Below are 15,928 nucleotides of genomic sequence, written 5' to 3' on the forward strand. Positions count from 1 at the left end.
TATGCCGTGCCTTTCCGTTCCTCTGCTCTGATATGCAAATACCGCGACCCATCCACCTCCAACCAACCGGCCAACCGGCGTTGGAAGAGAGAATTATGTAGGAATAATGTGAAAACTTTTCCTTCTGTTCAGCACGTTGTTGGCGAGCATGCCCTCCCTGGAGGAGCAACGTCACTCGTCGGCCCGTCGAAATTGGCGGGAGTACCGGAAGAGAAAAATTCCGTTGGTCATTTCCGTCACGATTTGCGAATCGGTTTTATGTTTCCTGCTGGTTTAGCTCCATCTCGAGCTCCATCAGAGTTGAAACCGTGCCAGATGAGGATCGATGGAGGGCACAATCTTTGCCATCGTTTCAGTGGTTTCCGTTTGGAGGATTCTTTCAGCGAAAAAGCAGTGAGTGAAAAATATCTGAACTGTGCTTCAGTTGGCCCCTCTCAAGCTGTTTCAAAATGATTTGCATTTTAAAAATGTTTAAGACAGCGAATAAAATTAAGACTGGAGTTTACATTCAATTTTGATGCAACTTGTATTTAAAAGGTTTTCAAATGAAACCATAAAATATCTCGTAAACGACCAACTGAAACCACTCGAGTTGCGTTCCAACCTACCAGCACTCCACTGCACGGGGGAAATTAAATCACGTCACGATTGGCTCATCCATTTGGGCTTTTAAACGGACCGATCGGTGTCAGCGAATGGAAGCATAAATAAGTGATGAGCTCGGCGAGCGGGGAAAGCGAAGAAAAATGCTCGTAAATCTTTCACGCTTCAGTGGAAAACCCATTCCCCCTTTCGGGCATTCCGGGGCATTCCGGGTTCCGATGGGCGCCAAAGTCGATGCCAACCTCGAGGGGTGGTGATGAAGAGAATCGATAATTCGCCCGCCACCGACGAGAATTCCTCCGTCAGCGAGCGAGAAAAATGACTGCAAACATGCATTCGGACGCGGATGGACGGACGCGTTTGGGATCGCGGCAAGATGTTGACCGGGCTCGAGGTCCGGGGGCTCGGGCTGGGAAGCACACCTGATGAATCATTCAACAACTGCTGACAGTCGTTTAGTGAAGACAGCCAAAATTGATTGCGATTTCGGAGGCAAGCGGAAGCCAATTAATTTGCCATTCAATGTGAAACGTCAGCGCCTCGAGCGTCAAAGTACATTCGGAATGAGCTTGGTGCATAAATCTTTAACGTATTTACTCGTTTTGATTGCGATCTGTAAATCTCAACCACTAAATTTGTTTTGAGAAGCCCACATCTACAACAAATCCTTATATTTCTCGTTCTTATTGAAACGATACTGACTCAATTATTAATGTTCTACAAGGAACCCAAGGAAAAAACCAAGTAGTCAAATTAAGCCGTCAGCGCAATCGTTTGGGTAAAGTTCCGAAAACATTCAATCCAATTTGTAACTGTGTTTGCCCTGGGCCTTCCATTCGGCTTTACGGGGGCGAAAGATGAAAGCCATTTTTCTTCCTCCCGAGTTCCAAAATCAACTTAGCAAAACCCCGGTCCGGTCACTGGAAAGTGAAAAACAGTGCGAACATTTCATAAATTAATTTTCCTCTCCCATTGCCTGATTAGAACCCTTCATCCCCCTGCCCGGCCATCCGAAGGTTAATTAAGGGATGTAATTAAAACTCCTTTTCCACACGAGTTTTTTGGTAGGCCACGGATTGCTAAATGTCTAAAAATTGTTTTCCATTTGTCGGGAAAACCTCAGGACTGATGATGTTTCTTTTGTTGGTGTTTTTTTTTGATGATTTTTCGAACCGGGTTACAAGTCTGGTGTGATCCGTTCTGGAGAACTCCGGCACCTTTTATTAAAGGGATTCCAATTAAGATAAAATTAACCGAAAGAAAACCGAAAAGGCAAATGAATTAAGCTTAACACGGAGCAGCAAGAAACCCGTTGAAATTAAATTTATCACCCCGAAGAACTCCGATTGACTCCGTGAAAGAGGAAACACTTTTCTCACCTTCGTAGCCAACACGGTTAACTGCATTAAAAGGAACATTATTCCCTCGGTTTTGTACATTAAACATACGGGTTGGAACGGAGCCGGGATCATCCCGCGTTCAGCCTTGTTCCAGTGTCACGCTTTCCATCCGCAAAGTAATCTCTGTCATCCGCGTTAATCCTATTCCACCGTCAAGAGGATTAAAGCCCTTTATTATCCTTTGCCGTAATCTGGAATTACATGGCAAGAAGTGAACGAAGGGGGATTTCATGCATAAGCTTGTCCCGTCCATAACCTGTGCATTAAGGTTAAGAGACGTATTATTTGCTGTTTCAGCATGAAACCAATTGATTTTACTTAAACAATAGAATTACTTTACAAATTTTTTTTTTTCATTCGTAAGTAAATTAAGGACCATATTTCAATACAGTTAAACAACTGTTCATGTACAGCACCTTGCTCTCAACAACAGACACGACGCAACGGAAAATAATGTTTATCTGTAGCCAAATCCTTTCATCACGAAACTCGATCCTTCCAAGTAGCAAAAGTGAAAATGAATTCATAATTACAAGATACATCCCCTCCAGGCTTTCGTTCAGCCAAATATGGTGCTTTTATTTATCCTCCGATATTGCGCCATCATCATCGGGTTAAAGAGGGAGGGAAATGTAGAAAACCTGTAAAATACTTTCATAAAAAAAAAAATCATCCGAGCATGTACTCATTGCCCTCGTGGCGAAAAAGCACAACAAAACAGCAGTCGCCTGAGGAAATAACCGAATAAACGACCTACGCAACGCCCAAGTATTTTTTTATTTTTTGATAAGAGGTCTTTTTAGGCGGCAAAAAAATAACAAAACAAAACCCATCCACAGTGAAACTCGATAGCGGCACAAACAAAATCCGGGGTGCTTGTTCAAAGACGAACAGAATAATTCCTCTTTTCCCTCAAAACGAAGCATTATCCACTAAGGAGTGGAAACGCTCGCTAGAAGTGCGGACCGAAACTGGCAGGTTTCCATTACGCTCGAGGAAAAATGCATCGTTCAACAACAAACATGCTTCACTAAAAAGAAGAAAATCTTGGATAAAAAAAACCCACCCCAGCACATCTTTGCCCATCGAAACGAATCGGATAAGTTGGGTTTCCGTAGCATTACAACAAGAGGGAAAATAAAAATGAGCACCCCGTTCTGGAAAGAAGATAAAAGAACACTACAACGCGGAAGGATGAAAAAAGGTACGCGAACCGGAGAATGCGGTACTCAGGACGGACAAACAGGAAGCAATCACGGATGAAAGGCATCATTCGAGGGCCTTCCACAATTTTGTTTAGTCATTTTAATGCTACTCGACAAGATGATGGATCCTTGCAGTGCTGGGAGTGAAGCGCTTGGTTCAACTTTGAAATATTATACAATTACCTTTCATTGAGTGCCGGTTGGAGGACGCTACAACAGCTTTAATCAATATTATGTTGCTGTAAGCTAGGAAGCACAAATGCTATTAAAATATTTCTTTCCGTGTAAAAAAATCATTTAACATCAACAAATATGTACCACAGTTCAAGTTCTTCTTTATTTCTTTTCATGTTTCGCACCTTTTCGTATGTTTCAATTTGTTCCACAGCGTCCCAGTAGTAATTAGCAATCCGTTTGATCAATTTGTTCACAGAATTATTTAAAAATAACTTGTATTATGCTTCGAGTTTCTTTCTTCTGTTCCTACCGCGTTCTTATTCAACCATTCGTTTGCTTTTGCATTTGCTATCTGATACATTAATTTTATCTTTAAACATTTTGCATGATTCCCTTTAAACCTTTTGTTTTGAATCTTTTATTTCGTTTTTATCAATTTCAATTACGTTTTGCTTCATGATGGAATCGAAGGAGTTATTTACATATATATGTTCACAAGTTAGGTTTTCTATTGGTAAAGTGTAAATTGAGCTACAAATGAGATGATCAAATGTCCTATAAAATACTTATCAATGGTTAGGATAAAAAAAATATCGATTGGAATCAGACTGAAAGTTTTTTTATTATAAGAAGAACAGAACCTTTGAAAAAACAATATACTAAACATAGGCTAGTTGATGGTCTTTTCGATCAAAATGATACCAGAAGCGTAAGAATTTTCATGACGAAAATATAAAAATAAGCAACTTAAACTGTGAATCGCATTTGTCGTTTTTGAACAACTTTCCTCGCATCCCAAAATCATATAATCGTGCCAAAAAGTACACCAAAAGTAATCCATCTCAGCCCTCGCGTTGGCAAATCATTGAAACAACTGTAAGAAATGTGGAAACTTTGCCAACATCAACCTGCTGCAGCGCTCCACAGAACCTCCAAACAACAAAAAGCACCAACGCTCCTCAAGTACGGAATTCATTTCGAAATAATTTATCTTTCCGAGATTTGTTTTTATCTGGCGACTTCCACGTTCTAGCCCATCTCGGTGTATCCTTACCGCCACGATCGATGGCTCACTTCGTGCCATTCCCTTAATTTCCGACCGCCAGCAAGGACTCCGCTGATATATTATTTTATTTTATTCCGTCAACTCGACTAGCCGGCCACCACCTTGAACACAACTCAAACCATGAGAAACAAACGTTTGTTTTCTTTTCTCCTATGCACCACCGAGACGCCATGACCTTTGTTTGCTACCGATTGTGTCTTTTCTATTCACTTCGCATTTTTATTCTTCCTATCCAACCCCAAAACAAGTTTGTCGGTTGCTGTCTTTAGTATCTATCTTTGCCCACCCGTTTCCGGGATCCCTTTCAAAGATGAACGGACCTCATCTGTCTTGTTCTGCGAGTGAGTGAAGTATGGAGCGTCCGTTACCCCGGCACGGGGAACGGGAGAAATCCTGCTAGGGCTAGTTTGCAGCATGATAAATATTTATATGTACAGGTTCGCATGTTACACATGCTCGCGCGCCAAAATGGAACTCTCGTCCGTACATGCGTCATGAATTAGGATTTATAATTCCCCACGAAAACTCCGTCAGACAGACAAAAGTTATCGCTTTGGAATTACTACCGGAGGTTGGAACAAAAGTGAGTGCTTATTTTCGCAGGAAAAATAAAAAACAATAATAACGGCAACTCACGGGAGCTATAAATAAACAAAACGTTAACGACTTATTCTGGTAGAATCCTCGTTACACAAATTTTAATTATTATCAATTGGCTTGTATGTTTTTTGCACTCAATTTTCTCAACAGGCATGTTTATGAAACAATGTCATGAAGGTTTATTTACACAATTTTACTAACGAATTTTCTCTGAAAAATTACTTACTTAATAAGTTGAACTAACACGATAATTAAAAGGAAATGTAAGGCCTAAACTTGTAGCCGGGTTTTTCACAACTGCCCCACATCAGAGACGGAGGTAAAACCCGATCCCTATAAAATCAATGGCAACGCAGGAGATTCCGTTGTGCAACTACCGGTACGTATCTTATCTCACCGGAAAGGTCCGTAATCCCAACACCAGCAGCAGCAGCACGAATGGCAGAATGTTGTTACTCCGCAACCCCTTGGCACCTTGTATCGCCGCAGGATGCTCGCCTGAATGATGTGTGCGTTTTTTTTCCGGGTACGTAACGTCAGACGATCGATGGATTGTGTACAGGATTGTGTAAAATGTAAAGGCACATGAGTTGAATTTCCCAGCAAACCGGCCCATCGCAAGAGCCATCCCGGATGAGTGATGAAAGTAAAGATAGTAATTTTAATCGGGTCAATATCATCGGCTTACGACGAGCCGTCCATTATCGTCGGGCGTCCAAAAGCCAACCCGGGAGCCTACACGAGACGGCAACAAATTGCAGCACTTACCATTAAGCACATGAACGTGAACCGTCATCGGGTTGGCCGTCGACGGTAGGCACGTGTACTTGCCGGAGTCGGAGGACCGGGCCCGCTGGATCAGCAGGTAGGACGTGGTGATGTCACCCTTCTCCGTGATCACCGACACGCCGCCGCGTGGCGAATCGTAGTTGATTTCCTGCAAAAATGGAAAAACGGAACAATTTCGTCAACGACGATCTCTAAGGCATCATTGCGTCGTCGAGTTGATTGGAAAAAGGATTCTTCCCCGATTCATGATTGGGAAGCGTGTAGGGCTTCCGGGAAAAATGTGTTTATTTTCCTACACCCATGGGCGATGAAATCCCTATTGTTCCCCGCTGCGTGTGTGCAACATAGTAAGCACTAGGCGTCTCAATCCCGTATACCAACGAACACAGTTTTATTTCGATCTCTAGGAAAACCCCACCGGAGGAATCCCTTTGCACAAATTCCGAGATCCCTATCGGAGGCTTGGAAGTGGCTTTAAAATTAAATCGAACGTCAGGCCACCGGGAAGACCACTCTGGTGAACCTTGAAATTAGTTCATGCGTCATCGGATTGCAACGTTCCGAAAAGGAAATTTCCTTTGTTTCCAATCGGACAGTTTTTCCCATTGGCCATAGTAAACACAATGCTTCCACAGTCTTTTTTTTCCATTCTACAAATAGAACCAAACACATCCTTTGAAGCCTTCCTAGTATCTCTGTGGATGCCAGGAATTCACCCCCCCGTCCCCCCCCTTCCACCTGTTCCGGGTGGGGGAAACAATTGGGAAATTCCATCATCGAGAAAACCTCATCAAAACCAATCGAACGTTGGTTACGGAGTGTCGGGGCATGTGCCAATCAAACTATGGGCTAAACTCATTAAGTTATTTATCTTCACTGTGGGGGGGGGTTTGTGTGTAAATGTTTTGCAGAGTGATAGAGCTAGGGAAAGATGTGGTCGTAAGATTTATTCAACGCAAAAAGGAGAAAGCGGGGGAAGTTGGGCGTTGATTTTGGCCAGCGTTAATTATTCGCTCAAACAACCAGTTTATTCGCCTACGCTGCACGCCTTCGTAGGCTTTCTCTGTTAAACACCCGATGGGTAGAAAGTAATTTGCAAACTGTTTTCCAGGGGCGATCAATCTAAAATATCCGGTCGGGTTGGAGGCGATCCACCACGAACTGATTTCCACGCGTTTAAACCGTTTCTCAAAGCGTTCGAATACAAAGAGCCGGGTGGGAAAAGCGTTTGAAAAGGTAATCAAAAATAATTGAAAGTGCTTTCGCTAGCCCACGAAGGGTACAATCGACGCCATAGTCAACCTTTTCCTCCAGCCTATTATCTATTACTCTACCGGGGAGGAGGGTAGGGAAAGGCACATGTCAACGCGGTCCAGCCAGCCGTTGGCGAAGCGGCGCCCAATACTAATGCGCGCCCATTTTCGCGTCGCGAATTGAAAGCCATGATGGTTCCCAATTAGTGAGCCGCACGTGGCGCCAGTCGGATGGGCCTAAATCATTTGAAAACCGCCTCATTTAGTCGCCATTCTTCACCGGAAATGGCGCACAGTTCGCGGGGCAGGAGGGGGGGCGGGGGAGAGTTCCCAGCGGCGGCCGGATGGACAACACGGAATTGCACTCACTATTTGGCCGGCATTAACCGGGTAATTGGTGCGAATTATGCTAACGAGTGGGAACCCATTAAATCGGGTGACCCCGTAATGGAGCCGCTTTTAAGTGTGCGAAGGATAGGAATTTATCCGCGCCAACGTCGGGGGACGGGTTACCGCTTTCGGGGTCTACGAATGGGAATGAATTATCCGGTTTGGCCAGCGTAAGAAATATTTTTCCATACTGTTAGTTTCTTTCTGTTTTGTTATTTTTTTAGCTCCTCGGTTTTCGCGCGAATCCAGCTGTTACTCTCCTTCGTTTGACCTAAGTGCACTTAGCGTTTAAATGGAAAACTCGAGTCGAAAGGTCGGTGCTAGAGGTTATTTATCTCACACCTTTCGCGACCACCCGACTAGAACAGTTACTTAAGAGTTTCTGTATTTTATCGAAATAAGAAATGATGGTTCAAAGAAGAGAATAATGTAAGGTAGAAACCCAACGTTATGGTTCATAGAAAAACCCCTTGTTGTGAACTATGAGATAGAAAGGTTCTTTCAACCTATTTGCGATCGCCCTCAAGCTTAAGTGAAGAGAGTCAGTTTCATGCTTACCTCTCCGTTGTGCGTCCACTGAATCACTGGCGGCGGCTCGGGCAGATGCTTCACTATGCAGGTAAGGTTCACCGTCGACCCAGTGTCGATGTACAAGTCCGGCCCGCCGACAACGGTCGTGATGGGTTCTACGAACGAAAGCAGAAGGTACTTTCTTTAATATGCATCCAATACGGAGAGGAACTCCAGGCGTTTAATGAAGCGCTCAGTAGCGCTTAATATAGATTCCCAGGGCGGTAGGTTTTCGACATCAGCATTAACTATTGCCGAGCTTCCTGTTTGCCCGCAACCTGGCGTTCACCCTTGAGAAAGGTACACTTTCCGATAGCATTTACTATAAATGCATGGATGCATCATCATCATCATCGTCGTCGTCGTCAACCTGACCCAAGTGCTTGGCCGGGGCCTGTTCTGCAAAGTCAGTAAATTACGGCCCTGCTCCACGCAAGACGCCGTGTTTGCTCAAACTGCATAATTTATCAATCATTACCCTCCGCTTCGGAGCTCCACCTTGGGAGTGTAGATTACATCGAGATTACGCTGAGAGGTGTTTATTAATTTCTTAAAGTACCTCACCTCAGCGTGCATGCGCTCCGTTCGGGGCTAATAATGGAAAGCTCGCTGCCAAGCACAAGCCGGGATCGGTAAGATAGTAATGCCACCCCGTTGTGCGCTGCTGATGCATCCCGGTCGGCGATTTCCCGGCGACCCGTAAATCTCTTTTCAAATCCCAATGTCCTGCTCAGCCGACCACATCCGACGAAATAATTTATGCCTCCTGCGAATGCCACCCGCCCGAAGAGGAAGGGAGGGAGAGAGTGGATGAAAACCCACCCTGAGCGCACTGATGTATGATGTTAGTTTGCTTCCCGATCCTGTGGAACACGGTAAGGCTTTGTACGATGCCGGTTGTGGTGTTTGCTGCTTGACGTCCTTCGGAGAAGATGGTGACCTACGCACATGCGGAAGCAGTTGATGCGTATCTAACACCCACTTCCCACTGAATTCCTACACCCAACCGGCACGAGGAACTTCCCCGGATGCACTTGGGAATTTCCCTCGTAATGAAATTCCGCACCGTCGGGGTGGGATTTTCCCGTGCGCGCGACCACGATGCGCCAATGATGGATGATAATGGCTTTGATTTCCACCGGGAAATCACTTGAACGCTTTTTATTAGACCACTAAACAGCCACCTTGTGGGGTATCGATCGTGCGGCGGAACGGTTGCCACGATTCCACTAACCCTAAGCTACGACCTTTGCGACGCCACCGTTGGAAAAACCATATTCCCCATTCGGGAGATAGGGTTGCGGGAAAGCGAATAAAATAGAAAACACCTTAGCGCTAGCGAACGCGCGGAAGAAGTCAATCCAATAAACTTCCTAATTGCTCCGTAAACGCTCCGCAAGGTATTTTTACCGGCGCGCTTTTCCGTCCCCCTCTCTTCTCCCCACTGCTTCTTCCAACCGATCTCCAAACCAAAACACATGCGTCAGTGTCAGGCAAAGCGCGAAGGGAAAACATAATTAGTCTGTCAATCTCCTGCAGTGGAATCTGTTCACGACGTCCCCATTAGAGGGCGGGTTTGGTTTTGCGCATTGGTGGAAGGAATTTCGTGGTGGTTTTGGGGTTTTTTTTTTGGAAAGTCCTTGAGCACATTTTTGGTTTGACGGAAAAAGATAGATTCTAAGAAAAACATCCAACCGTCTACAAAACGAGACATTTTGGCCAGCGAAAGGAACGAAAGAGAGGAAGCAAAAGTCTAATCAAAGAAAAGCTCGTGTGAAATTGGTTCTCAATTTCATTCATTCCGACGCAGGCCAGACGTTTCCCTCCCGATATCGAATTCCGAAGAATGGCTTGAGGAAAAGGGAAACGTACGGGCGTGCGAGTGTGCGTGTGTGTGTGTGGCCATTCAACCCTCACGCCCTCGCAGACACCAGCCCAAACACGCAACGAATTCTCACCCCCCACGCACACAAAGGGTGTCCGGAAACGCGACCGCAAAACCTAAACCGCTATCGGGTGTCGCGCCTGGGGAGTGCTGACAACTCCCGGACCAATAAACAACTTACCGACGACCGACAGCGTCATCGAGTAGCCGACCGGGGGCGTCGTGGAGATCTGACACTCGTACACACCGGAATCTCGCTGCTGCGGGTAGAGGACCTGAAAGTGAACGGAGAGGAGAAATGGGGGAAAAAAACCGATGAACACGAGTAGTATTGGGCCCACGAAACAAAACCAAATAAAAATCGGTGAAGGAAAATCACACACACACATATATCCCACGCCCCAAAACAACTTCCAATCCCGAGCCATCCAATCGAACCGATAAGCCATCAAGGATTGCTCCGAGAACATGATACTGTCGGGGTCTAGGACATGCCAAGTTAGGGGTGGATGTGGATGTGGAAGAAGAGACAGGAGAAGGTGGTGAATTTTTCCGAGGAAAACATCGACCGGATAATTGAGTTGCTGGTGCAGGAGGTTTCCCACAGTCACAGGCAACTTCATCCTTTCTTTACGCGGCTGGCGTGTTCTGTGAATGGTGGATGAGAGAAATTTTCCCAGGCACACACACACACACACACACACACACACACACACACACACACACACATTGACGGTCTGGGTTCGTATCTTTCAGGGATAAAACTTCACACCAGCGGGCGATAAGATTCGAAACTTATTATGTTATCGATACCGTACCGCAAACCGGACGGGGCAAAGCCGTGGGAATTGGAAGCATTTGGGCTTATGCTGGGGGGAAGATGGAAAAAGCATAACATGGGGAAACCGGTGTCTGTCGGTAGTTTGCTCTTGGTTTATCTAAACCTGCATCGGGAGTAGACGTTGGTGAATGTTTGGGGAGCAGCTACGGGAGGAACTTCTTTACCTCAAAGATGATCCGATAGACCAATCATAAATGCCTCAAACAATCCAACAAAACCATTAGGGAAAGGGAAATAAAATCCTATGAAGCCTTTTCATGCCAAAACATTTCCCCTCTGTTCCGATCTAAAGAGAATTTGATCCATTTTGAGCATTTTTGGAAAAAAATAGAAGCAACATGGAAAAATGTGTAAAATGTCTCTTTTTTTGTAATTGTTTACAAATCAAGCATTATCAAACTATTTCATAGAGCAATACAATTTTACTTATTTACAAAATACTAGTGAGGTTCATTTTCATGTATAACTTTTCTCAATTGATTAACCTATTTAATGTATTCCAAAACTGTGAACTTTCAAACAAATAGAAAGTGGCAAAAATGTTTAAATATTTTCTGCAAATATTTAATTATAAGAGGCAGGAAATGTTAATACATTTCAAATTGTGAGCAAAACTGTAAATTAAATTTAACAATGGATGCTTTCCAAATTGTTGAACATATTTGTATAGAGGAAAAAAAAATTGTTTATGTTATGTTTCGTTAACTGACTTTTTCATCGTCAAAACCATTCATTTGTAATTAACGATGGAAAAGATAAAGGCACTCATTAACCGAGATCATGCTTTGTTTGTATGTGGTAACAAGCATCAATAGCTTCCATTAAAAGGATTACTAATCAAGATATGTATACTGACCCGCCTTAACTGCTGCCCATAAATAAAAATCTCTTTCCTTTTCTTGCAACTCCAAGCGGAGTATCCGTTTCGGGTATCACATTCCAACCGTTTGAGTGAAATGATCCACATGACCATTCTAATCCATCGGCTGATCGAATTACGAAAACCCGACACTGCAATCAAACGCACCACGTCCATGATCGGGTGGATTACCAGTTAATGAAAATCTTAGCGAAACATGTGTCGTTTCTTCCGTGCGACCCCCCCGGGGGAGAGACATCTTCCGCTAAAGGCAGCGCTGGGAGTCATAATTCGATGCAGCATATTGGCGCCGGGGACAACTTTTACAGGCGAACGGCGTCGAGTAAGTTATCATGGCCCATTATCATGAATAGTAATGAACCACCCAAATGGGAGGGAGGCGGATGGAGGATGGCGTCTTGGCGGTGGAAATCAGGAAAGATGTCTGTTTGCGGCCCGCGCTTACCTTCAGCGACCAGTCGTCCAGCTGGGGATTGTGCACGCTCTGGTAGCGCTGGTCGGAGGTGTAGGTGGCCTTTCCCACCGTCAGCAGGTGCAGATCCCGGTGCCGGATCCACGAGACCTGCGAACGAGAGCGAAGGGTACGGCGGTGGTTAGGCTTAATTAAATCAAGGCCCGACAGAGGCCCAACGGAGCACCGGAAGAGCCGAGCTTACCGTGCGGTTGCCGAGATTTCGCACGCGACAGTTCAGGTAGGCCGTGTTGCCGACGAGCGCCGTGACGTTGCGCGAGGCCGAGATGTCGAAGTACGGGCCCCGGTCGAGCGGGTTTTTCGCCACGTCGTCGGCCTCCAGCTCCGCCTCGTCGAAGGACGACGTCTGGAAGTAGTGTCTCGGTGGTGTGTACGTGTGCGGTTCGTCGATGTCAACCGATTGCGAGCGCGAGAAATGACCTGGCAAGGGAGAGATAGTGAGCGGGGCGGACGAGAGAACCAACAAAGGATTAACTAAAGGCAAATGCTAGAGCTTCAAAATCGTAGTCTACGAAAGGAAGAAAAGTTTCCGAGCAATTTTCAGATACTTGGAAGGTAATTATCGATGTTAATTAAATCTTAGAACTGGAATGAGATTTTTTTTTTGCATAGTAATTTTCTTATTAAGATCAAACCATATTTTCACGTCTTATTTATCAAATGTTATCAACTTAAAAAGAAAGAGTGGTTTTATTGAAACGAAAAAACATCTAACTGTTATTTTTCTCCATCAATTTCAAAGAACTGTCACAAATACAAGAAAAAGTATAAACAAACTCCCGTTGCAACAGAAAAAGATTATGTTAATTATAATTAAACCTAAGCAAAACAGTTATTTCATTACGAAGAAAGCGATGTTTAGAGCAAAACGATACTAGAAGATAAATATCTGTTCAAATTATAGATAATATTTAAATTAATCTAGATACTATACACAGAATATCTATAAAAACAAAGCTTGTTGTAAGCTTCCAGATGAACGATTTAAAAATTCTGGTGTTAAGAGGAAAATGATACTAAAAAATAAATATCTGTTCAAATTATAGATAAAATTTCAATTAATCAAGGTAAAATCTATAAAAACAAAACTTGTTATGAACACTTCCAGTCAAACGATTTAAAAATTCTGAGGTGATATTATTAGGGTGATGTTTAACATGAAAAAACTCCTGTAGTTACATGTTTTAATAATTAATATAATTTAAAACAGGTAGTTAAGCATCATGTAACAATAACATCTTATTTCCACTTACCGTAGCTGATGTTGAGGAGAATCATCACAACCGCAATTTGCTTCATAGTTCTCAGATGTATAACCGACCCATATTCTGCCGAAAAGAAAAGAGAGAGAGAAAAGTAAACAACCAAGCCATTTAGGAAAGGTGTACAAAGTCGTTTACATCCAGATGTCAGACCAGACCGCAAACAACAAACCGAACGAATAAACAAGAGTAGAGAAATTTAAAGCGGTTCCCGTGCCCGCCGGAAAACAGAACAATAAACCCTCCCCGCTTCCAGGGGGAAAGCTGTGAGGGGAGTGAAGCTTGGGAAAATGTAACACACACCCTCAAACTTGGAACGCGTTTTCACTGGTTGAGGTAAACTTTTTTTGTTCTTTTGCAGCGTTCGTTTCCACCGCCTCATTAACAACAACAACATTCGCGCGAAGGACTGCAACTGGCTGGTTTTGCAGCTTTTCTTCTGCTTCAGCTCCGAGAGACACACACACACAAACCTCTAATTTATCGCTTGCCGTTCCGTTGAAATACGGTTCAAATGAGCACATTTTTCTTCCGACTCGCTCAACACTTCCGTTCCTACCTTCACCAGGCGTGAAGTGTCAAGGTGAAACCTACCGCTGGGAAAATGCGCTCCGAAAGCCCGAGGGAAAAACCAACAAAAGCCCATCAAAGCCTTACTAAAACTGGAGGAAAACGGGGTGGTCGTATGAGTGTGTGCTGGAAGAACATTCAAACAATAAAAATAACAGCAAGGTTGAAGCGGAAATGTCCCACCTTCCGGAAGCCCCAGGAAGGATCCCATTCGAAGGCGGAAGGCGTCCCACATCGACACGGTCCAACGGAAAAACGGCGCGCAACCAATGCAGGAAAATAAAAGCAAAATAAAAAGGCCACGAAAGAAAATGCGGGCCCGGCTTACCGTTTTGCAATATTTATAAGACGCCCCACCGATTTACACCTGCGACATCGAAACCGGTCCCTAACAAGACAAGATGGCGGCCCGGCAACGCACCTGCACCTTGCGCCAACCACGTCAAAACCTTTACCGAAACGGTGGCTAACAGGTTTCCCCACCCACCCCGCCCATTGTGTCCTTTACCATTGTGTTTTCCCCCTCGACACCGGGTGACAGAAGTGAGAAAACACTGGAAAACGGGAGTTCCCGGGGCGCTGGCTTTAGCTTCGAGGTGTGATGTTTTCGCCATCACAAAGGAATTGGCCTGGAATGCTTTCCTTCGAGCGCGCTCGCACCCGATGCGTGTGTTTTCATCGCGAACGACATTGCGCTGTTTCTTGGAGAGTGTTTTTCTTCCATTTCGAATCTACATCTGCAGTTTCCTCCTCAACGCGAACGCCCTCCAGTGAGTGGCTTATCGCCGCGGCTTTTGGCAGGAATTTGGTGCTCGTACCCTACCCGTTATGGCGCATATCTTTCGCGAATTTTCCTCCCACCTTTTGCTGGTATTAACATCGGAGTTGGTGCGGGAATGGAAATTGTTTCAACTGTGTTTTTGGTTCGTGTGCTTCCCGGGAGCTGGAATGCTCGAACGCAACCACCATTCGTTCCGACTGACAGATGGAAGAGCAAACAAACTCCTGGCCACTGCCACTTGAAATAGAAGCTGCGAAACGACGCGTCCGGGGGGGAAGGGGAGACGATGGGCAATTCGCAATGCAGGCGGCTGAAGAATGTGACGTTCGCTGAGTTAACCGGTCGCCACAGTTTTTATTTTTGCCTGTTTTCATTTGATAATTCTTGCAAAGTTCTTTCACCAACTGGCTCGTTGCTTTTTCCTTTCATAACATGCATTCTCGGCTGTGTTGTTCTCTCTTCGCCCGCATTTTCTCGGCCCCGCCCCGGGAACGAAACTTTCCAATGAAACATTTGTGTGAAAACAAAACAGACATCTTGTGGAAAGTGTGTGTGCTTTTTGTTTCTTCGAGTGGATATTCCTTGTCGGTTGTTTTATTATCTTTGGAAGCTGCGCTTTTGTGTTTTCTTTCCTTTCCTTCTCTCTCTCTCTCTCTTCACTTACCATCATTCAAATGCCCCCACGCGAACGGCATAGCTCAGCGAAACTTATCACAAAAGAATGTGCTGGCTGTGCGAGCATTTTCATTACGTTTCGTTTTTGGCACCGGTTTCCAGTATGCAATCGTAACTCGCCACTCGGAAAAGTTTGGGGCCACAAAACTTGCCTGTAGTTATTTCAATTTTGATCTGTGTGCCAGCCGAGGCTTGTGTGTGGGTGTGTGTGAGTGCTGGGTGCGAGTGGTGAGGAGGGATGCTATGAAATTGGATTTCAATAAATCTTGAAAGTTTATTAACAGCATTGCACCGATAAAAGGGGCACATAAAATGGGCCCGTCTGGTTGAACCATCGGCCCGGAACGAGATGAAGCAACTTATCTCCGGAGGGGGGGCAGCACCGAAATGGGGAGCTGAAATTGAATTCCGTCCAATTGCACATCCCGACACACACACACCCATCCATATTGGAGCAATCTCTCTGGATAATTATCTCTCCATCGATTGAAACGTTGCAGCCCGAGCCA

General features: G+C 44.8%; 1 protein-coding gene across 1 annotated transcript; it reads right to left on the reverse strand.

The window, feature by feature from the left end:
- Positions 1 to 5,439: 5,439 nt before the first annotated feature.
- LOC131293105 (zwei Ig domain protein zig-8-like) lies at positions 5,440 to 13,433 on the reverse strand. The gene is made up of 7 exons (XM_058321187.1): positions 13,385 to 13,433; positions 12,316 to 12,551; positions 12,105 to 12,221; positions 10,120 to 10,213; positions 8,042 to 8,169; positions 5,820 to 5,988; positions 5,440 to 5,549 (listed from the first exon to the last, which is right to left on the reverse strand). Exons 1-7 carry the CDS (start codon positions 13,428 to 13,430, stop codon positions 5,440 to 5,442), a joined length of 900 nt encoding a protein of 299 aa, XP_058177170.1. The 5' UTR covers positions 13,431 to 13,433.
- Between the last annotated feature and the right edge of the window lie 2,495 nt (positions 13,434 to 15,928).

Source organism: Anopheles ziemanni, chromosome 2 (assembly GCF_943734765.1).
Source record: "Anopheles ziemanni chromosome 2, idAnoZiCoDA_A2_x.2, whole genome shotgun sequence".
Lineage (NCBI taxonomy): Eukaryota > Metazoa > Arthropoda > Insecta > Diptera > Culicidae > Anopheles > Anopheles ziemanni.